Source organism: Adiantum capillus-veneris, chromosome 10 (assembly GCF_014529385.1).
Source record: "Adiantum capillus-veneris isolate H3 chromosome 10, ASM1452938v2, whole genome shotgun sequence".
Lineage (NCBI taxonomy): Eukaryota > Viridiplantae > Streptophyta > Polypodiopsida > Polypodiales > Pteridaceae > Adiantum > Adiantum capillus-veneris.
The window spans coordinates 124,465,532-124,487,823 of record NC_140940.1 but is presented as its reverse complement, the minus strand read 5'-3'; the positions used below and the strand labels follow the sequence as shown (position 1 = coordinate 124,487,823).

The 22,292-nt window shown below is 48.8% G+C and overlaps 1 protein-coding gene across 17 annotated transcripts in view; it reads left to right on the top strand.

Moving 5' to 3' along the window:
* Nucleotides 1–22,292, top strand: part of LOC147449581 (intraflagellar transport protein 172-like) — a 248,756-nt gene that overhangs the window by 150,848 nt on the left and 75,616 nt on the right. For all 17 annotated transcript variants that reach the window (XM_086521995.1, XM_086522001.1, XM_086522003.1 and 14 more), the window contains 7 exons: nucleotides 8,168–8,239; nucleotides 10,378–10,446; nucleotides 10,526–10,594; nucleotides 10,742–10,870; nucleotides 11,503–11,598; nucleotides 11,710–11,811; nucleotides 12,015–12,085. In XM_086521995.1, coding sequence (XP_086378121.1) covers nucleotides 8,168–8,239; nucleotides 10,378–10,446; nucleotides 10,526–10,594; nucleotides 10,742–10,870; nucleotides 11,503–11,598; nucleotides 11,710–11,811; nucleotides 12,015–12,085 — 608 coding nt within the window. The remainder of the gene's footprint in view (nucleotides 1–8,167; nucleotides 8,240–10,377; nucleotides 10,447–10,525; nucleotides 10,595–10,741; nucleotides 10,871–11,502; nucleotides 11,599–11,709; nucleotides 11,812–12,014; nucleotides 12,086–22,292) is intronic.

Genomic DNA, 22,292 nt, shown 5'->3' with positions numbered 1-22,292 from the left:
CAAGAAGAAGCTGGGAGCGAGCCCATCCTCACCTGGACAGCTACCATGAGGGAGGGCCCTAAGAGCCGTGTGTAGCTCCTCAAGCTGAAGAGACATCTCTAGCCTCTGGCGCATCTCGTCAGTCACAAGACAAGGCATCTGTGCCCAAAGCTGCTCCCTGCATGCATCCTGCCACTCTGACTGAGGCTCAGACTGGGGCTCAGCCGACAGTAACTCACTGTAAAAGTCAGTAGCAATTGCACACTTATCCTCCGGCTCACAAACAACTGACCCATCGGGTCTCCACAACTGATTGACCTTGGCATGCGAGTGCCGAGGTCCCACTGTCTCAAAAAAAGCACCCGTCACTCTGTCTCCCACCCAAGTGCACTGAGATGCTTGTCGGTGAAAGGCAAACTCATGACGCCTCTCCTCTGTGCAAGCAAGCTCCTGTCAAGCCTGCTGTAATTGCTCCTCCAACCATGGACTATCTGGATGCTGCTCCTGCATCCTGCTCTCTCGGTGCAGCCCGTCGAGCCAGAGACTCCTGGAGAAAAAAGTGGCTAAGCTAAGCTAGGCCTGAGGCCACTCTGTCTGCAGGTGGAGCCTGGCTGTCCATGCCCTCTGTCCAGAGAGCCTCAGCCCTCTCTCTGAGTGCTGAGTCCAAGAACACCCGCTCTGGGATACGAAGCCTCGTGCTCCCACTCCTCTGCCTGTCTGCCTTCGTGAGGATCACTGGTGCATGGTCCGATAAGGATGTCCGTGCCAGGATGTCCACTGATCCCCCAAGTCACTGAAGTGGTCACTAGTGTAGAAGCGATCTATCCGCGATAGATTCACTCCTCCCACTCTGCGGTCTGACCTAGAGAAATCAAGACTCTCTGGAGGCCTCACAAAGCCAGAGCGTTGCCATGTATCCGAGACCCTCAAAGTAATACACAACCTCTCCCAAGCTGCTAACTCGACTCCATGCACAGTAGCATGGCTGCCTCCAATCCTGTGAGAAGGGTCCTCCAATATGTTGAAGTCCCCTCCTACACACCACTGGTCAACCTGTGGCAAAGACTTAACAATCTGTAACCAAAACTCTGCACGAGCACTTGCCACATTGGGCGCATAGATGTTCAGGAGGCCGACAAGGCCACCCTGAACCTGCATAGTACTCCACTGAGCCCTGCATGGCACAATAATCCCTCTGCCCACAATGGCTTGCTACAATGAGTCCGCAATAGTCATACATACCCCACCCTGGATGCCTCTAGGTCCAAAAGCAGCTAACCAAAAGGTATCATATCGTCCACGCAAAATCTGACCACATCGCCGAATGCGGCTCTCAGACAGATGGTGCTCCTGTAGCATAAGGAGATCAATCTCTCCTCTGACAAGGAAACGCCGAAGGTCCTGACGCAATCGGCCCCGCTGTCGCTGAAACTGGGGCCCACCTAGTCCCTACACGTTCCACGAGACGATCCTCATGGGGAGCGAGAGAGAACAGATGCTGCCGCAGCAACAAAACGGGCTATCTTTCGAGGCTGGCTTGGATGTGGAGTAATCCGCATCCGAGCGTCCTCTAGATAGGCGAGACTGTAGTGAGTGCTTAGCCCCAGCCCAACCAGAGCGAGCCGTGCGTAAAGCAACCTCCTCTGTCCAGGAGTCCTCATGAATGTATAGATAGCAAGGCAAAGACAGTGTATCAGCAAAAAAGGACACTAGAATGTGTCTACATCCTGCTGAGTCTGGGGTTGTCACCGCAAACTTTGCCAATGGCCACAAAGTCTGCAGCAAATCTGTAACTCGAAGTTCTCCCATGTGGTTAGAGAACTCGAGAACCTGTGTATGCAACCATCCCACCACTGAGTCGAGGGGCCACTCTGTCTCGGTCCTACCACAGAGGGAGAAGGAGAAACCAACTGCTGAGTCCAAGGCCTCTGTCTTCCTAGCAACGAGGTACAAAGCATGGTCCCTTAAGCAGGCTGCCTCGTGGTCTGCTGCGGAATCGCCGAGAAAGCGAGTGAACCCGTAGTCGAAGAAATCCCAGCGGCGTCGGAGGTTAATGTTCGTCAGACCACGAGGGATAGCTGCAAGGGAAGATGTCTGAATCTGCAGAGGGGGCCGTAAGAAGGGCTGACCCTCTCTCGGTAGGCGACTCATGGCAAAGGCGCTGCCAAGAGATCTCCTAGCCGCCGGTGAGGGACCAGTCTCTTGAGTCGACAGTAGAATTGGAGCAGGAGAGGGGGGAGAAGGAGCTGGGTGGGGGGGGGGGGGGGAGGAAAAGCGGGGTGGGGCGAAAGAGGTATAGGGGCGAGGTGGGGAGTGGATGGGAGCGGGGGGGGGGGATGAGGAGGAGGAGGGGAACTCTGAAGGGGGGGCGGTTGGCGAGGGTGAAGCGGAGGTGGAGGCTGGCGTAGGGGGCTCCTCCTGCTCAAGAGGACCAAAGTGGTTCCCCATGGGAACCCACTGTTGTTGAGTAGGCACCTGAGGGCCACTTTGAGTGCCAGGTTGTCGTTGTGGCCCCTAGCGTCAACGGCCACGGGCCTGCTGCCACCCCTCCTCCGTTGAAGTCCCAGGCTTGGAGGGTGACTCTGAATTTGTGTGTTGTGCTGCTGGCTGTGGCTACGGCCCACCAGCCTTGGCAAGGAGGCTGAGGTGCAGGTCGTGGCCTCCTCCGTGGACAGGCCTTCGCTAGGTGGCCCATCTTTCTGCAAATGAAGCACTGGTTCGGGAGACCCGAGTACTCCACACTCTGTCTAAACCAACCCCGACTCACCCGAGGCAGAAGGATGACCTTCGGGAGCGTGTGGGTATGTCTGACCAAAACTCGAACTGAGGGGATGCCAGCCGCCTTGGCAACTACTGATGCTGCCGTACGAGGTGTCTCTAGGACAGTCCCGATGGCGGATCCAATCCTGGAGAGAAGTGGTAGGTACTCACTCCGTAAACCCGAAAAGCAGAGTGAGATGGGGATGTCTGCCTGCTCTACTAGCACATCCGAAGTCGAGTCAAAACCATGTCGCCACTGTCGAAAGTGGGCGCGTGCTGCTCGGATGGCCAGTGGACTCATAGCTATGACCTTGGAAGCCATCTCGGAGGTCTCGAACTCGATCTGGTAGTACCCCCGTCCGAGAATTTGGATATCCAAGATCTTGCCCACCTCTGCGAGGAGGCGGGCCTGGAGAAGATCTCGCAGCTCTCCTCTGCTGGGACGAGTGCGGAGAACCTTGCAAATGACAGAAGTCGCCTGCAAGCGTTCTACCTCTGCGGCAAGGCTCGCTTGCTCTGTCAGAGCAAGTCAAATGGTGGGCTCAGCAGAGTCGGGCGAGGGGGCTTCGGAGGAGTCCCTCTGGGGTGGAGCATGAGCCTCCATTAGTGTCGGCTTTCTGAAGGAGAAGGGCGGACGAGAAGGCTAACGCTTGAGAGCTCGGCAAGAAGAATCCAATTGAGAATCCACTTCCAGACAATTCAAGGGAGTCCTTCGGAGAGGGAGGGGGGGGGGGGGGGGGGGGGGGGGGGGGGGGGGGGGGGGGGGGGGGGGGGGGGGGGGGGGGGGGGGGGGGGGGGGGGGGGGGGGGGGGGGGGGGGGGGGGGGGGGGGGGGGGGGGGGGGGGGGGGGGGGGGGGGGGGGGGGGGGGGGGGGGGGGGGGGGGGGGGAGGGGGGGGGGGGGGGGGGGGGGGGGGGGGGGGAGGGGGGGGGGGGGGAGGGGGGGGGGGGGGGGGGGGGGGGGGGGGGGGGGGGGGGGGGGGGGGGGGGGGGGGGGGGGGGGGGGGGGGGGGGGGGGGGGGGGGGGGGGGGGGGGGGGGGGGGGGGGGGGGGGGGGGGGGGGGGGGGGGGGGGGGGGGGGGGGGGGGGGGGGGGGGGGGGGGGGGGGGGGGGGGGGGGGGGGGGGGGGGGGGGGGGGGGGGGGGGTGGGGGGGGGGGGGGGGGGGGGGGGGGGGGGGGGGGGGGGGGGGGGGGGGGGGGGGTGGGGGGGGGGGGGGGGGGGGGGGGGGGGGGGGGGGGGGGGGGGGGGGGGGGGGGGGGGGGGGGGGGGGGGGGGGGGGGGGGGGGGGGGGGGGGGGGGGGGGGGGGGGGGGGGGGGGGGGGGGGGGGGGGGGGGGTGGGGGGGGGGGGGGGGGGCTTCTCTATTAAGACCACGACCCCTACAGAGAGATACAAACCTTCTTGCATGGTTGTCTGCATCTTCTGAAGAGAGTCCCTTGAAGGTAGGAAACTTGATGTTTACCTTGGCCAAAACACTAGCCAACGCCTCCATGGTCTCTTGCTCAAGAGCCCGTTGCTCAATAGCCTGGTGTAACAAAATAGGAGAGAGCTTTACTGGGGAAGGTGACCTGGAAGATGTGGAACCGGATGGGGGAATGGGTGATGTCGTATGTGGAGGTATGGGTCATGAGGTTGATGGACTTCTACTAGGTACCAAGGGTCTTCTTCTTGTGTAGTACTGTAGAGGACTTAGTAGTGCACTTTGACGCTCGAATGACCACCTTGTATGTGTCATGTAGCGACCACAAATCCAACCAAAGCTCAACCAAATACAGCTTAGGGCTAGAAGACCCTTAATTGCTCTAGCTGGCTGAAGACAGGTCTAGACTCTACTAGACCAGGCAAGTAGTCACCTAGGCTGGACCAAGGACGAGGAGGACGGTCGAGGAAGGACTAGTCCAGGGAAGAGGGCTGGTGGACCAGGGCGGGAGAGGACTAGACCAGTTGGACCAGGGCGAGAGGAGACTAGACCAGCAGACCACACAGTGCAAGGCAAGGTAGGCGAAGCTAGGTAAAAAGCCAGTAGCTTCACTGTTTGTATTCTCAAGAGAGAATGAGACTTCAGTTGAGGTCCCACCGTGATCGCCAAGATGAGAGCACCTGTAGCGCAGATAGTGTGTCGTGCTCTCTACAGTGGGTTGTCCTCAGTGAAATCTGCGTGACAATCTCACTCAAACAGACTGAAAAAACAAGGAACAATAGACAAACAACTGAGCTCACAGAGACACAACAACAGCAAATCACAACATATGACTCGACTATCTCAAAGAACTCATACAGACTCTGGCGTGGCAGCACACTCAGCTCCAACCTAGGACACATAGGTACAATGGGGTGTCGAGACTCAAATGTGCAGGGATGGTGAAGACGTGCTGTGTGTATAGACTCTCTACTCCTAACGACGACGTTGGACCATAGAGCTAGAAGATAATACACCAACGGCTCAGAAATGTCAGCCACCTAAGCCAATCTCCAAACTGAGTGGTGGTGGTGACCTGGCCACGATGTCCACTAGACCACCGTCCGTATCTTGCCACGTGTCACTCCCAGCCCAGGAGTCCGTCCAGTGTGAACCAAACCAGACCAACTGTACTAACTGTGTGTCTAGTGAAAGTGACACTGTAGCCTGTTACAAGCTCCAAGCCCAGGACTCAAGGGTACAATGGGGGTGTCGAGGCTCCAATTGCAGGGACGGTGTAGACGTACGGTGAATGAACTCAAGAGACTGAAGATGCTCTACCACACAAGTGGATGATGAAGATGATCCGACCACTGAAACCAACCACACATGTGTATTGCATAAAGAGCCACCAACGGCTAGCAAAATAGCCCAATCCAGCTAAGCCTATCTCCAATCTGAGGTGGTGGTGATCTGGTGATGGTGTCCACTAAACCACCATCTGTATCACTTGCGACGTGTCACTGCCCAGGCGAGCCAAGTGAGAGTTCGCATAGTGTGAACTCTAGACCAACTGTAACTAACCACCCGCCATCCCTATTATTCTCTAGAGGCTCACCAGGTCCAACGGCTTCCATCAAGAGAGCATAGTTATTAGTCTCTGTGACCTCCACACTTACTGTTGGCTCTGCTCACTAGGCTCAATTATTGTAGAACATTGTAAGAGGGTGTATCCTTAGGCAAAGATTGAAGACCCCATATCAAGGCATAGACTTGGTAGCTTTCAACCACTCCAATAGATCTTCTTCTGACCCGTCAGGTGGAGTAGGCAGTTCTAGTTCAGGGTTGGATTCCATTGACGAAGAACTATGCTGCACTACTAGATCCATCCCTCCTTCAAGTTGAATGGGTTTCATTGGGGAGCCAGGAATATATATCCACATTGCATCATTTCCCCAATCATGCAGTGCTTAGGCTCCTGCTAAGCCCTGAGCTTCGAGCTCCCGCTTGATTTAGTCCAAAGCCTCTTGATGTGGAGGCTTCTCTTGTCAAAGAAAGATCTCTCCTCTTGAAGAGCACGCTGTAACTTCAATGCTTCAATTTCCCTGCGTAGAGAAGTCAAGGGGTCAGATGGACGTTCCCAGGGTACATAGGCAGCCTCTACATGAGGAGAGTCGTTGAACAGCTTCCTTGCCTCCTCTAACCTAGTAGCATCAGCGACAAAGTCCTCCAGAGTGGTTGTAGGTCAGAGACTCTCTCAGAGCTTTTGTTGAGAATTCTTAGGAAGAGCCTTCTCTACCAACTTCTTGTGACCATAAATTCGCCTGGTTGTTGGGGAAGCTTGGCGACCAAAGACTTTGTTCTGGTCATGAGTTCTGCAAAAGTCTCATTTGGCTGGAGCATCAGGTTAGCCAACTCATCTAAAGCTTTTTCTTGGAAGTCACCTGGTCTAAAAGCTTCACATCATTGCTGCCTTAGTGTTGCCCAAGTAGTGAAGTGGTTCTCTGCAACCTAACTCTATAATTTATCTGCTAAGCCATCCACGGTTGACGGGAAGAGCACTAGGTAGGTGTCTTCTTTGTTGAGGCCATGACCCTTGCAGAGGGATACAAATCTCCTAGCATGGTCGTCTGCATCGTGGGTGGAGAGACCTTTGAAAGTCGGGAACTTTATGTTCATGTTAACCAGAACGCTCTTGTCATCTCCCCCATGGCTGTCTGCTCCTAAGCGTGTCGCCGTGTTGCTCAAGAGGTTGCTGTAACACAGTGGGTGAGAACTGTACTAGGGAAGGTGAACCGAAGAGGTGAAGAACTGGTTGAAGGGAGTGGAGGTAGATGCGTGGGAGGGAAGAGGTTACGTGGGTGGAGGACTTATACTCGGCACAAAAGGTTGGCGCTTTTTGTGGTAGTACTTCAAAGGGCTTAGTAAAGGACTTTGCCTATCCTTACACTGCCTTGTATGTGTCATGCAGTAACAACCCCCCACCCAAGCTCTGGGTACGAAGACCTTGAACTGGCTGGATGGTCTAGACCTCGTCTAGACCAACTGGACCAGGTAGACTCGGCTAGACCACTCCTGCTAGATGGGGACGAGGGAGACTAGACCAGGACAAGGCGAAGCTAGACTAGAGCAAACTGGACCACACAAGCAGACTAGACCAGACCATGCGAGGGCTGCAGCAACTAGCTCCCGAACCAAGTATGCACTGAGTACAGTGGAGTGAGACTTCATTTGACGTCCCAGCGGGCATGCCAAAATGAGAGCACCTATAGCAGGGAAAGTGTGGCGTGCTCTCTACAGTGGGTGCTCCTTAGTGAAGTATGCAGGAAACCTCACTCCAATAGAAAGAGAAAATCACATTGAAATGGAACAACAACTCAAAGTACAACCGACTCAGAACTCAGTGGAACTCGACAAACTCATAGAACCATACAGACTCTGGCTGGGAGCACACTGAGCTCCAAGCCTAGGACTCAAGGGTACAATGGGGGTGTCGAGGCTCCAATGTGCAGGGACCGTGCAGACGCGCTGTGCATGAACTCAAGAGACTGAAGACACTCGACCATACAAGTGGATGATGAAGATGATCTGACCATTGGAACCAACCACACATGTATTGCATAAAGAGCCACCAACGGATAGCAAACATCTTTTGGTGTGTAAACAGTGATTGGGAAATTGAGAAATGCTTAGCGGTTTCTGGTTTTTCTGTGTATTGAGTTTTTGCAGCTTTGTTTTGTGTTATTACTTCCGTAGATATCTAAAGTAAGCAGATGATTATCAAAGACCAAAGTGCTATTTAATGCATCCTGGCATACATTTCTATCAATATGCAGATTGTCATGGCAAATGAAAGTGCATCTAAAAGGAATTTGGCAGCCCAGTTAAACATGACCTCACTATATTAGCTGGATATCAATATAATGAGTTTAACAAGCTTGTTGGATAAGAATGTGCAATGCACTTTGATGTAAAGTTGTTACTGACCCACGATGAGGATTTTTACTATGTGAACTTATTGCAAACTGCAGAAATGTGCAACACTTCTCAATATTTGTAATTTTGTTCAGTGGGTACCTGATACCAATGTCATTATAGCTCAGGTACAGCTATAAAGTTGATTTTCTTTAAATAATTCCTGCAATGAATGGATCTTCTTCATGTGGATATATTGTTTCGTGTGTGTCTGCAGGGGTGTTTATTCCATATATTTTTAGCTTTACATGGTGAGTGCTTTCAGGAATGTTATTCTTCTTCAGTTCTTCTCTAAGTATGCTCAGGCCATGAGACTGTTTCAGGCAATCAAAATCAGTTTTTAGAACTGAATATATGGCTGTTGAGATTATCTTTATTAGAAAAGTGGTAGTTCTGGTGGCTGTACATGATAGACTCTGAAATGACCTGCTATCATGGTGCCCCTTTGTACTTTCTTTCAGCTCACAAAATGGGAGGCCTTACCTTTCAAATGCTTATTTTGTTTCATGAGAGGTATCACCTTTATGATAGCATGGGTTGATATGACTGCGGTGCACTTAAGCTTGCAGAAGTCATGTGGTGCATTCTGGTGAGAAGAACCTTTAAATGTGCATACTATAGTCCAGAAATTCTTTAGAAAATTAATGAATTGCTAGGCTTATGGGGGAGCAGTATATTGATTATTCTTATTGCTCATTCTCCAAAGATGGAAATGTCAAGGAACTTGTTTGCGAGATCTTTTAAGGGCTTGGACATACTCGAGTCGGGCTAGTGATGCAAACAGGTAGTGCCTTCGGTTTGGTATTTGCTGGGGTGTCTCTACACGGATTGCTGAAATTCAGTGTGCCCTTCCAGAGGCTTCCGTTTAGCTATATCATGATGTGGGTCCTACCTCACAGGTTGGTGGCCCTGAATGGTGGGGTTATCTTCCACGTGGTACATATGGTGATTTGACTTCTTCAATGTGCCCTGATTTTCAGCTGTCTTTCAACCACTATCTGAGGGTGGTGGACTTAGGAAATGGCTCGGAGATTATTGATGAAGAGACGCGAACAAGGACTCTTATCGTCACGCTTCTCATGCATGGCATGTTGTTGTGGATTTGTGGAGGAGCCCTAGAAATAATCTATAAACCTCGGTTTTAGGATTGTATGCCCTGCGATTGAGGCGACTGGCTATCCACTTAAAGGTGGATTTTCTTGAATGCTCTCTTAGTGCTACCTTCTTCTTTTGTGCCCACTATTTTATGAGTAAAGCTTGACCCACCAGAAAAGGCTCCTCGATTGTGGACATGGTAGATTGAGAAGCTCCCAAGTTGATTGTCACTGTCTGTTACCTTCTGTGTTCAACCGATCCCAAGATATCTAACCGATAGGCTGCACTGTTGCATAGTAGCCATGGAGTTTCAAAACGGGTCTCAGGTCTTGGGAGGTTCGATCCATGTTTGAAACGCCCTCCGATAGGTTTTGTAAAAACTTCAAGATAAACTTTGACATACATGGATACTAAATGATTGTGCACATTGCACAAAATGTCCAATTTAGGCACAAATTAGGTGTATTATGTGCTTAAGAACTTATGGCTTAGTTGAATGAAATTCAATGAAACTTTATTGAAAATACATGTCTACCACACAAGTGAAAATTTTGGTTTTCAATGAAATGCAACTACAAGGTTTCAAAAACGTTTCCTCAAGATCTTTCGGGAAGAAACTGTTTTCTTGGCAACTATGCGGTGACATTTGTATCTTGAGCAGATAAGGGTTTAGGTAAGCTTTGTCACACATGGCAGGCAGATTTAGAGTCATACAAGAGAAATATATATGGTCTCCATGGGTCCACAGGTGGAGTGCGTTTGGACATCTGGAGTGGGATTAAGGCGGTGGTTCTGACACAATAGTGGTTCACATGGAACAGAAGAGCATTGATCATGGCAGGCTTCTCTTAAACATGCATTCACCCAAGCCACCTCCAGCGCAAAACCCTGCTTGAAACATGCAGGGTAAATGCATCATATCAATCAGCTAGAAACTGTTTATATGATATCAAGTTTTATGTTAAGATAGTTGTTGATTGTTTGTACGTATTTCTGATTGCTCTGTGACAGAACATTGCATTCTAAGTCTACTGAACCAGAATGTCTCAGGGATGTTTGATGAGGCTCTTGAATTTAGTAATAGATTTTCTTGTCTTTTTCTTAGTATGACTTGTTATCTTTCGTTTCTATACAGTTTCATTTACTAGCTTGTGTTTTTTGCCCCTTTCAGAGTCAGTGCACCTTGTACATATGGTATAGCATCCAAAATATCCAGCATGCGACAAGGTTCTCTTTGAAGGTTTGCTCAAATGCCCCATTAGCATTAATTCGGTTGTTGCTACCATTGTACAAACGACTGGATTTATTTGCTTGATTAGGGAGATTTGGAAGGTGTTCGCCGGCTCCATGGACAGACGGAAGTGTTGGTTTATGAAGGTTTTAATACTGTATGTACTGATGAGACATTTCTTCTTACTAGTGCCTGCTGCTTCTTGTCTAGTGCATCCTGTTGTTATCCATTTACTGCCTCTAACCTTAACTTTCTCTTGTATGAATGATTATCAAATAGGGCGCTTTGTGGTTCTTTTGAACAGGTTTCTTATGAGCTTGATGAAGCATTGATTGATATTGGTTTGGCTTTGGAAAAATCTGATTTTGACCATGCTTTCTCTGGATTAGAGCCTGTTGATCTTACAGTGGAGACAAAGTTCTTGTGGAAACAGGTAAGGTTTGTCTATCATTTTAATCAATATGGATGTCTGGTCAATGCCAGATTGACCACAAATGCTATTGCTTACTACTAAAGTACTAGTTTGAGGAGATAAAATATATCTCTACGACTAGCAAGAGAAGTTTAAAATTCTGATGTTTTCAAAAGCCCCAGCTTGTCAAGCTTTTGCCAAGTGGTGACCTTGATGCATTGGTGTTTTTTAAGTTAAAGATATGAGCTACTTTTCTTTTCTTTTCCTTTTCTTGAACAAGAAAATTATACCAAGAAAAAAGAACTCAAATTATACTAGGGAAAATTACCAAAATACCCCTCTAATTTGTGGAAATTCCCAAAATATCCTTCAAATATCAAAAATCCCTTATATATTGTCATAAATTCCCAAAATGCCCTTCAAATTTTCCTAAATTCCCAAAATACCCCTTCCTTGGTTTGTCCTCCCCCCACAAACACACACAACAAACCCCCCGCCCTTTCTTGAACCTTCCCCTGTTCACCCGCCCCAGGATATGACAGCCATCATAAACATTTTCAAAACAATTTTCATAATTTGTATCTCTCTTATATATTCATGACCAACAAAAAGGACACTTTTTTTATTCAATACTAACACTTGCGGCTGTGCAGCTTGGAAACATGTGTTTGCAAAGAGGAAAACATTTTTGTGCTCAGCATTCCTATGCCTTGTTAGGAGAGGTTTGTCGTTCCGACTATCTTAGGAAGGTGTGTTGAAATTTCTTGCTCCCATTTTCTCTTTCTTTGATTTCTCTTGTTGTTCGGTAGAGTTGAATTTGCTTCCATTTTCTCTTTATTTAATTAGTATTTCGTAATCAGGTTAACAAGCGGATGCAATTTATTTCAAAGGAACCTGAGCAAAATGAGAGACATGTGTATTCATTGCAAGCAAATTTGAAGGTCCTTTCAGAGAAATGGAAGGTAAAGGGTCAGCACAAATTCTTTTTCCATTCATAATACGTGTGAGAAAAACAACACTAGGGAATGAAGGATTATAGCACGATAATCACTTTTTTGGTTGTGTATTTGATTTTGTTTGGCATTGCTCTAATTTATTGACTCATAATTGATTTTTATCAATAATATGTCCGTAATTCTCCATTTGTTTTGCTTTTAAGCCATAGGATGCAGAGCATATCTTGCTGGAGCATGGACATATAGAAGATACAATCAGAATGTACACTGATGCTTTCAGGTTCTTGAACAAACAACACGCTGAAAACTGAGGAAAGAGCATTCACTTGTTGCACCCGTTATTTATATGCTTGTTTCTGAATATAGAGCCACTCTATTTACTATGGTGCTGACAGCCTGACATTGGGAGTACGTGCACACGTGACATGCCAAAGTGGTGATATGGGGAGATTGTCTCTATCAAGTCACAAAGCTTTAGTTTGTTCAGTGCATTAGAGAGCTTTGAATTGAGGAGAGCCAACTAGTAGGATTGAAAATGGTGGGCCATTTGAGAAGCTCAGCATGTCAAGGATGCTAGTGGGTACAAAAGAGAGAAATTTGCAGGGTCAGCAAGCCCAATGACAAGCAAAAGGTAGTAGCTAGGTTGCCAATGTCAATTGTGAGACTTAATATTGGCAAGCTACAGCTCACAATTTTGTTGGCCTTGGCCAAACACCCTTTCCTCCTCAAAACAACATATTATATAGGCCTGAGTTTTTGAAAAAAGAAAAGTACAACAGTAAGCAGTGAACCAATACAGTTTAGATGAACAACAAGCCTCAATGCTCCATACCGGATATGAGATACAGTGGTGTCTCTCTGGTATCACACTCAGCTCCAGATTAAGCACTAGTGACTCCAATACATGGAGTGTTGAGGCTCAACTCTATAGACTAGAGGTGGAGTGCTGATTGTGAATAGTAGACTGAGTAAAGCTACAAGATATATATAAGGCTTGGTACTAATGGGAACATTCCCCAGGTGCTCACGCTCGCTGCTTTGCTGTGCACGTACCCCCGCTCGCCTGCCCGCAACCTCACCCCCACGCCACCATCGTGCACGCCACCATCGTGTACCCCCCCAATCAATCCACTGGCCTAGACTTCCCCTCCCTTTCCCATCCATCCCTTTCCCCCCCTTGAATCTGAAACTGCATGGGAAAGGGTTTTCACCTTTGGTGGAATATGCCTACAGAAACACGATTAACTCTTTGATGGGGAAGGTGCCATTTGAGATTATTGAATTTGCTACGAAGGTTTCACCCTTCCTTAGCACCAAAGGTAAGATTTTTCTTTGAAGCCGACCAGTTCACGAGGGACTTAGCCTTGGTCCCGAAGGCTTTGCAGAAATCTCAGAAGGCAACAAATCGACATCGTTGTGATTTGAAATTGAAGAAGAACGATTGGGTGCTCTTACATTTTGAGAAGGCACGCTTGGGAAAGAAAAAGGGAAAAGAGCGGCTTTCTCGAAAGCTTAGCATAAGATACTATGGACCTTTCCAGATTTCCGAAAAGATAAATGATGTCTCCTTTAGACTGAAGCTGTGCGACACTTGGAGACTTCACAATGTTTTCATGTGAGTCTCTTGAAGTCTTTTAAAGGCAATGTGCCCGATGATGGGTAGCCAGATGAGCAACCCGAATTGGAGGAAAACGAGCAGATACTCGTTCCAGAACAGTTCCAGAACAGTTCCAGAACAGATATTGGCACAGAAAGATAAAAGGTAAAGCGATAAGACGGTTCTTGGTTAAATTCAAGACCTGCTCCGCATGGGATGCGAAGTGAATGGAGGAGGACGTGGCTGATGGCAATGTGCCCGATGATGGGTAGCCAAATGAGCAACCCGAATTGGAGGAAAACGAGCATATACTCGTTCCAGAACAGATATTGGCACAGAAAGATAAAAGGTAAAGCGATAAGACGGTTCTTGGTTAAATTCAAGACCTGCTCCGCATGGGATGCGAAGTGAATGGAGGAGGACGTGGCTGATACTCCTGAGATTGTGAATCTTTACCTCGAAGCATTTGGTTTAGCATAGTCTATTCCAAATGGAACCCCGAACTCAGGTTGGGCGGAATTTGGTGCAGCGGGTATGCACGAGAGGGGAGTCGCTCGACTCCTTTGTCAACAGATTGCCCCGATTTTTGATACTAAAGTCACTGATGTCTCTTTTGAGTTTCATGGATACTATGAGCTGACAGTATTCTGTTGTATGTCACTTTATGAACTAGAATTCCCGATACTGATTTGTACTTGACTTGTTTAAGTGCAGGAACAGATAGACGAAATGACTGCAGCATTTCGGTCTGAACGATTTCGATAGACGTGATTGCAATAAGGATTAGTCAATCGGGCATCTATGAGGTCTCGAGTGGATCTAGATGTGATTGCTAAATACGTTGCCGATTAATCATGGTCTGAGATCCGAATGAATTTTGAATGTGATTTGTCATGTGATATCCTATGATGTCAAGTGATGTCCTGTGATGTCGTGTGATGTGACTGTCGATTGGTACATGTGCTAGATGTGTGTCCCTAGTGCGTCGGTACTAGCAGTCAGTGTCTGCTAAGACAGTTTATGGCTTGTGTCTCTTTTGCAGGAGTAATCGAGGGCGATTACAATGCTTTCAAGAGGGGGATATGGCACAAACCAGTGAAGTGGTAGCGAGCAGTACACACACACACACACACTGGCAGTTCCGGAATTCCCGCAAAAAGGTTGACGTGGCAACAGTGTACGGACACCCGCAAAACGCAGTGCAAAATCCGGCGGGAAAAGCGGCAGGCCGTACGGGATGCTGATGTGGCTGATTTGCGTGACCAAAAGCTGAAAAAAATCCTACGCAATTTTTAGGGCAGCTTTTGGGCTTTTCTTTATTTTGGAGAAGCTTTTAAAGTTGCTTTATTTTAAGAACTTTAAAAAGGAAGCTTTTGATTTTGATGCTTTTGGGGCTCTGCTTTTAGCAACCCTTGTAACTGTTATTAAGAACCCAAGGGGGCTCTTTCTGCATAGCATCTGGACGTAGAGTCTAAGAGAGATTAATATAAAAAGAAATACCGAAAGGGGCGCCAGTCTTTGGGGCCAATACCTCTTGGCATGGAACTCCGCTGGGCCGGTGTCGAATCTAGTTGTGAACTGTTTTGAAGTGAATTCCTGCCGTGTCGTGGTAGATTCTTGACTTGGAGTGTCCAAGTCTGTTACATCTGTGATCAGCCCGACCATTCATGCTTTGAAGGTTTGGCGCCATTACCTCTATGGTGCCCACTTCATAGTATGGACGGACCACCACTCTTCGAAATATCTATGTGATCAACCCGACCTTCGAGGTCAAAAGGCAAGGTTTTCATGCAGGAGTTCAATTTCAAGATACGCTACCGTAAAGGCACTAGCAATATGGTAGCTGATGCCCTTAGTAGAATCTTTGAGGGAAATACTTTTTCATTTATTGAAATTTCGATTGATTTCTTTCTCTCAAAGGGCGTTGCCAAACTGATTGTCACTTTGTTGAATTCTGGCAACGAGTCCAAGAGGGAGTCCATAAAAGTTATGGTGGTCCATGGGCTGGCTATGGAGAGAAAGGTCGTAGTGTGTGCCTATCTATTTATGAGGATATCCGCGTGTAAATTTTGTTTGAGTGTCATGATGCACCCAGAGCAACGCCTGACAAGGAGGTTGGAACGTCGGAACAACGTTCCAGGGGTTGGGGGATGTCTCGAACGCCTAGGAACTTCTGGCCGTTCCGGATATAGATGTCAAACCGGAATGGGACGGCCGAAACGCCTTGGAACGGACGGAATTGACAGACGGCTTGCTGGACGGCTAGATTCCAGTCAACATACCATTTTCCGGTCAATAGTCATAAACAGGCAAATTTTTGGGAGGTTAGTTTTTCTAAAAGTTAGCTCTCCCCTATAAAATATAACCCCCCTCAACCCTTACCTTCACAAGTGACAAGGCATTGTGCACATGCCACAAGCTCTAGCCTTATGTATCTTACTATCTAGTATCTACCTAGCCCTATCAAGCTCTAGCCTGTGCCCTGTCTCTCCCTCTCTCCCTTCTCTCCCTTCCTGTCTCTCCCTCTCTCTCAAGCTCTCTCCCTATACTAGAGATGAGGCTCAGTTGTGCCATGACATAGTCCACTGTGCTGGCTCCATGTCTGTGTGGGAAGCATGTGAAGCCTCCCGAAGCATGAAACCTCTATAGGCCATTCAAGATGGCCACTCCATGTGCGGTGCCCATGTCTATGAGGTGTCGTCCATACTCAGTATATTTGGCATCGTGTGATAGTCTGGACAGGCCCGTCTCTACAACATCTAGCTCTCTCAGCATCTCCTCTGAAGTATCATAAAACACTGTCTGGTGATGGGCAGTCCTAGCATTGAAGTCCCCTAGAATGATAATGTCACCATCTCTAGAGAACTCGCATATGTCATCATCCAAAATAGAAAAGGGGGACTGTTCTCTGGGTGATGCATAGACCGACGTACTCGGGGGAAAGTAGCAAATAGCAATGTAGAGATATCTGCTTTCAATCTCACCCACATGTACCTAGCCTGCTCATCCCTGTGGGCTATATGTATCAATGGTTGCAAATCCTCTCTAAATAACACTGCCACTCCCCTCGAGCCTCGTCTTCTGTGCTCTGAGCGTGTCTCCTGTCGTAAGCTGTCTCCTATCTGTATCCACTGATGTGAGGCATGGATTGCCCAGGGGCTTGGTGTGTCTTTGAGTAAAAAGATGATGTCTCTTCCAGTAAAGCTATCCTCAAAAGCACCCACACCAAGACGCATGGATCCATTACAGTTCTAGGTCGTGACTTTGAGTTGGTATGATGAGGAGTGCCGGGACACTAGAGCTAGACTTCAGAGGGAGGTGCTTTTGGGGAACATCACTCATAGGCAGTCACAGATTGACTTCCGACGCCTAGTGCGGCGGAAGAAGAGGGCATTTTTGGCTCGCCTGGAGCAGGATCCACGTGAGGTGTGGAGGCTCTTTAATGAGCACGCCCCCCCCCCCCCCCCCCCCCCCCCCCCCTGCCATCACTTCTACAGAGGCCTGGGGCCAGTATGCATCATCTTTGTACACAGTTCCTGAGCAGCCCCCCCTTCCCGACCCCCCCGATCCATGCCCGCACACATGTGTTTTTTTCACCACTGAGATGGTGAGGAAGGCCATTGACAGGATGAAGACTGGGAGAGCATATGATCATGATGGCTTAGTAGCTGAGCATTTCATGCATGCCAGAGACTTACTAGGAGAGCTTCTAGCAATTTTGTTTAACCGTGCCATGTGTGAGGGCTTGCCTGATACCTGGAGCCTATCTACTATTGTACCTATCTTCAAGTTGGGAGACCCTATGGAGCCTGGGAACTATCGCACTATCATGATTGGACACACATTGGCACGGTTGTACGCATCTATTCTTGAGCAGCAGCTGAGTAGATGGATAGAGAGAGAGGAGATGCACGCAGCCGGGCAGGCAGGTTTCAACGGGGGTTTTTCTACTCTTGACCATATCTTGACAATCAGAGCCATCATTGAGGAAGGCAGGTCGCATGGGAGACGGATCTATTGCAGCTTTGTGGATTTCCGTAAAGCATTTGACACAGTGCCCAGAGCGAGATTGATGTGCAGATTACAGCAGATGGGAGTACCCACAGAGCTCATTTGGGGGGTCATGGCATTATACAGGTCAGTAGTGGGGCATGTACGCACCGCAGAGTGTCTATCCACACCGGTTTACTCCACTATTGGGGTGAAGCAGGGCTGCCCGCTCTCTCCTACTCTATTGGGTATGTATGTAGATGAGGTTTCTGACTACATTGAGAGAGATGGTGATAGAGGTGCACAACTGGCAGGGACATGGATTCCACTATTGTTATATGCTGATGATATTGTTTTGATTTCTGACTCTCCGGAGGGGATGCAACATCACTTGGATGCTTTGCATAGGTTTGCCTAAGAAAGTGGTTTGTCTGTCAACCTTGGTAAAACCAAGGTCATGGTATTTAATACCAGCCCACAGTGGATCAGGAGGTCAGCACCCGCCTTCACATACGGACAAGAGAAGGTGGAGTATACAGATGCTTACACTTACCTTAGAGTGGTTTTGAGTGGGCCAACATTTTCATTGAGGAGGGCAGCAGACACAAGATTGACCAGAGCCCATGCAACATTGGGTAAATTGGAAAGGATGTGTTCACACATTCAGTTTCAGGAGCCTCGGACGAAGCTCTGGCCCTTTGACACTTTGGTGGCTTCTGTATTGCTCTATGGAGCTCAGATTTGGGGACCTTCACTGGACCATCACGAGAGGACAGGCCGCAGTGATGGATGGGGGGACATGGAGAAGCCTCTGGTCTCTATGATCTTGCGGCTCATTAGGGACAAGACTTCAGTACCACGTGCTATTATACGAGCAGAGCTAGCTGCCTCCCCACTGGTGGTTGAGGCGCTCACCAGATCTGTCTCCTTCATACACCGCATGTGGGAACTTCCCAGAGACAGATATGCACGCCTTGCACTTGAGTCCTCTCAACAGTTAGCCGTGCAGGGATATACTTCATGCTGGTATGGGGAGATGACGTCATGGTGTCGGGCGCATGGGCTCAGCATAGACAGATTGCCTCCTTTCCAGTACTCACTGGATGCGCCCTCTCTGACTCTTACATAGTCCGAGATCACCAGGCTCATTCGCCAGAACTTGACTCAGCTAGATACCAAGAGGACATGGATACAGCCAGTACAGGAGCTAGGCACGAAGATGGATTTCTACAGAGAGCATCTCCTCCAGCTTACAGACGATGGTTTTGTGACGAGGCCCAGATACATGGACACTCACACCAGCTGCGGATCGAGACTGGGAGATACAACAGAGTACCAGCAGAGGCCAAGACATGCCCCCTGTGTGACATCGAGCCTGAGACAGAGTTGCACTACACATGCCACTGCCCCGTCTACTACGAGATACGAGGCCGCTTCCATTGCTTGTTCAGAGAGGGATTTGGAACATTATCTAGAGTCATGCGGTACGAGAATCAGAGATGCCTAGGTTTGTTTTTGCTCGAGCTGCGCAGACAAAGAGAGAGCTTGATGAGAGGAAAGACTAGCGAGTCTCAGAGAGAGATCACAGACTTCTTTAGAGCTACCACTAGACACCCGGAGGAGTTACTACCACAGCAGAGCTCGTCGCTTCACACCAGAGGCATACTGATCGACCGAGCGACTGAGCTGGTGAGATCCAGACGCCCACGACTGCGGAGGACTACACAACATCGACAGAGGCTGCACCAGAAGATCCGGGTCACTTTGGCTGGACATGCACGACGCCCGGTCAGACTACTGACCATGGAGGAGATTGATGAGATCCACCAGCGACCGATGCTGGATCTCCTGTGATGTAGCTATCCCAGCTAGCTGTTTTAGCTGCTTAGTCCACACCCAACAATCTAGGATTCCATAGTATTTTATTTTGTCATTTTGTCATCTTGTTACTCTGACTTTGTATCAGATCCACCACATTGTAACTTTCTGGTCTCATAGGTCACTTTGGCCTTTTGAAGATGTTAATATAACATTTCATTTCATTTCTGGTTGCCCCCTTTCCAGTATTCTCTTCAGGCACCCTCGCTGTCTCTTACACGGGTGGAGATCACTAGACTCATTCGTCAGGACCTGATCCAGCTCGACACTAGGAGGACATGGATAGAGCCGCCTCAGGAGTTGAGCACAAAGATGGCTTTCTATAGAGAGCATCTTCTCCACCTCACAGGAGATGGGTTTGTGATTCGACCCAGCTACATGGACACACATATGTCTCATGGTTTGCGTTGTGCCATTGGTCAGATACGCACATCCTCACATCAGCTCGAGATTGAGACCGGTAGATTCAGAGGGATACCAGCAGACAGCAGGATATGCCGATTATGCCAGAGAGAGCCAGAGACAGAGTTGCACTACATATGTCATTGCACATTGCACAGTGTTCTATGAGATACGGGGGCGTTTCCACTGCTTATTCAGAGAGGGTTTTGGTCCTCTATCTAGGGTCATGAGTTATGAGGATCAGAGATGTCTTGGACTATATCTACTTGAGTTACACAGGTATAGAGACACTTTACTGGGGAGAGCTAGAGAGAGGCAGTCCCAGAGACACATTACAGATTTCTTTTCACTAGATATGGGACAGCCAGAGGAGCAGCCACCACTGCAGAGCTCGTCCCACACTCATTCGACCACTACTGGCACTCTCATCGACCGAGCATTGGAGCTACAGAGATACAGACGACCGCGACTGAGGAGAGGAGCTACACAGCATCGACGGAGACTACAACAGAAGATTCGAGCCATACTCTCTCGACATCCAGAGTGCAGATGAGGATGGATCCTCACCATTTCTTCCATCTTTGTTTCTCACACTGTTACATCCAGTTTACCGGGTACCTATTGTATCAGCTGCTACACCCACGTAGTTTTAGATTGTAGTAGTAGTAGTAGTATTTTGTTCCACTTCTAGTTCTTTTGTACCCAGACATGGTATTAGATTCACTATTTTGTAACTGATTGGTCTCATAGGTCATTTTGGCCTTTTGAAGACGTTAATATAACATTTCATTTCATTTCATTTCATTTCTCTGACGGTTTTCTATGACACCTCAGAGGAGATGCTGAGAGGGCTAGATCCAGTGGAGATGGGGCTCGAGAGATGCTCACACGACAGAGAGCATACAGAGTATGGGAGATACCTCAGGGAGATGACGACTACTCACAGTTTAGCCATACGGAATGGCTTACCGACCTTCCCATCATCGACAAGTTTTACTTGTTTTCCTCACAGACATGGGGTGAGTACTGTAGGCTATGTTCTGACAGATCCGAGCTTTGTCTCACATTCAGGATTTTACAGTGGGGCCCAGGCCTGTTGGGATAGCAGTAGATCATGCACTTTTGACCTTATCAGTCTCCTTTGAGTACAATACATCTGAGGCCTCACGGGGTGGTAGACATCCACGCTATACTTTTACGCCAGAGATTGATCAGTCTATGCAGAGGAGATACGTAGACTTTTATGTACATCAGAGCCAGTATAGACAGTGTAGTATAGACAGTGTAGGAGATCACCTCTATGCTGATAGTGACATTACATGGGGCAACGCTAGAGGCATACCCACACACTCAGCCTGGTCAGAGACGTCGTTTTGGGCACATGCCTCAGAATAGCTGCTGGTATGATGAGGAGTGTTGACAAAGAAGAGTTGACAGTCTCGTATTGCTACACGACGACTAGTATGACGGAAGAAGCGAGCTTTCTTGGTCCAGATGGAGCACGATTTATATCAGCTCTTCCTTAGTAGAGATTCGGGAGAGGCTTGGCGTCTATTCCATGAGCAGTCTCCCTCACCAATGATTACTTCTACGGAGATATGGGGGTTGTATGCAACATCATTATACACTGTACCTGGACAGCCACCACTACCAGATCCACCAAAGTCATGTCCGGCTACGAGCACCTTCTTTACCACTGAGATTGTAAAGGAGGCCATTGACAGGATGAAGACCAGACGAGCACAAGATCATGAGGGTTTGGTAGCAGAGCGCATTATACATGCTGGGGACTTGTTGGCAGAGATGCTTGCACGGTTATTCAATTGTGTCATGTGCGAGGGCTTTCCTGAGTCTTGGACATTGTCTACTATTGTATCTATCTTCACTACAGGAGACCCCACAGTGCCGGGGAATTACCGTACTATCATGGTAGGACAGACATTGGCACGGTTGTATGCATCCATTCTTGAGCATAGGCTGAGCAGTTGGGCAGAGATTGTGGGCATACGGGCACCTGGACAGGTTGGTTTCAGGAGTGGTTTCTCAACACTAGATCATGTCTTTACACTCAGAGCTATCATTGAGGAGGGTCGAGCACATGGTAGACGGATATACTGCAGCTTTGTGGATTTTCGCAAAGCGTTTGACACAGTGCCGAGGGCCAGATTGATGCACCGGCTTATGGAATTGGGGGTACCCACAGAGCTGATGTGGGGGATCATGGCATTGTACAGTTCAGTGATGGGTCATGTACGCACATCAGAGGGGATATCCGACATAGTTCACTCCACCATCGGAGTGAAATAGGGATGCCACTGTCCTCTACTTTATTTGGCATGTATGTTGATGGGGTCTCTGATTATATTGACAGAGGAGGAGATAGAGGTGCTCAGCTTGCAGGGACATGGATCCCTCTTTTATTTTATGCTGACGATATCGTGTTGATATCAGAATCGCCAGAGGGTATGCAGAGACATTTGGACGCATTGCATAGTTTTGCAGAGGATAGTGGATTGTCTGTCAACCTTGGTAAGACCAAGGTCATGGTATTTAATACCACGCCACAGTGGGTCAGGAGATCAGCACCTACATTCACATATGGTCAGGACAGTATGGAGTA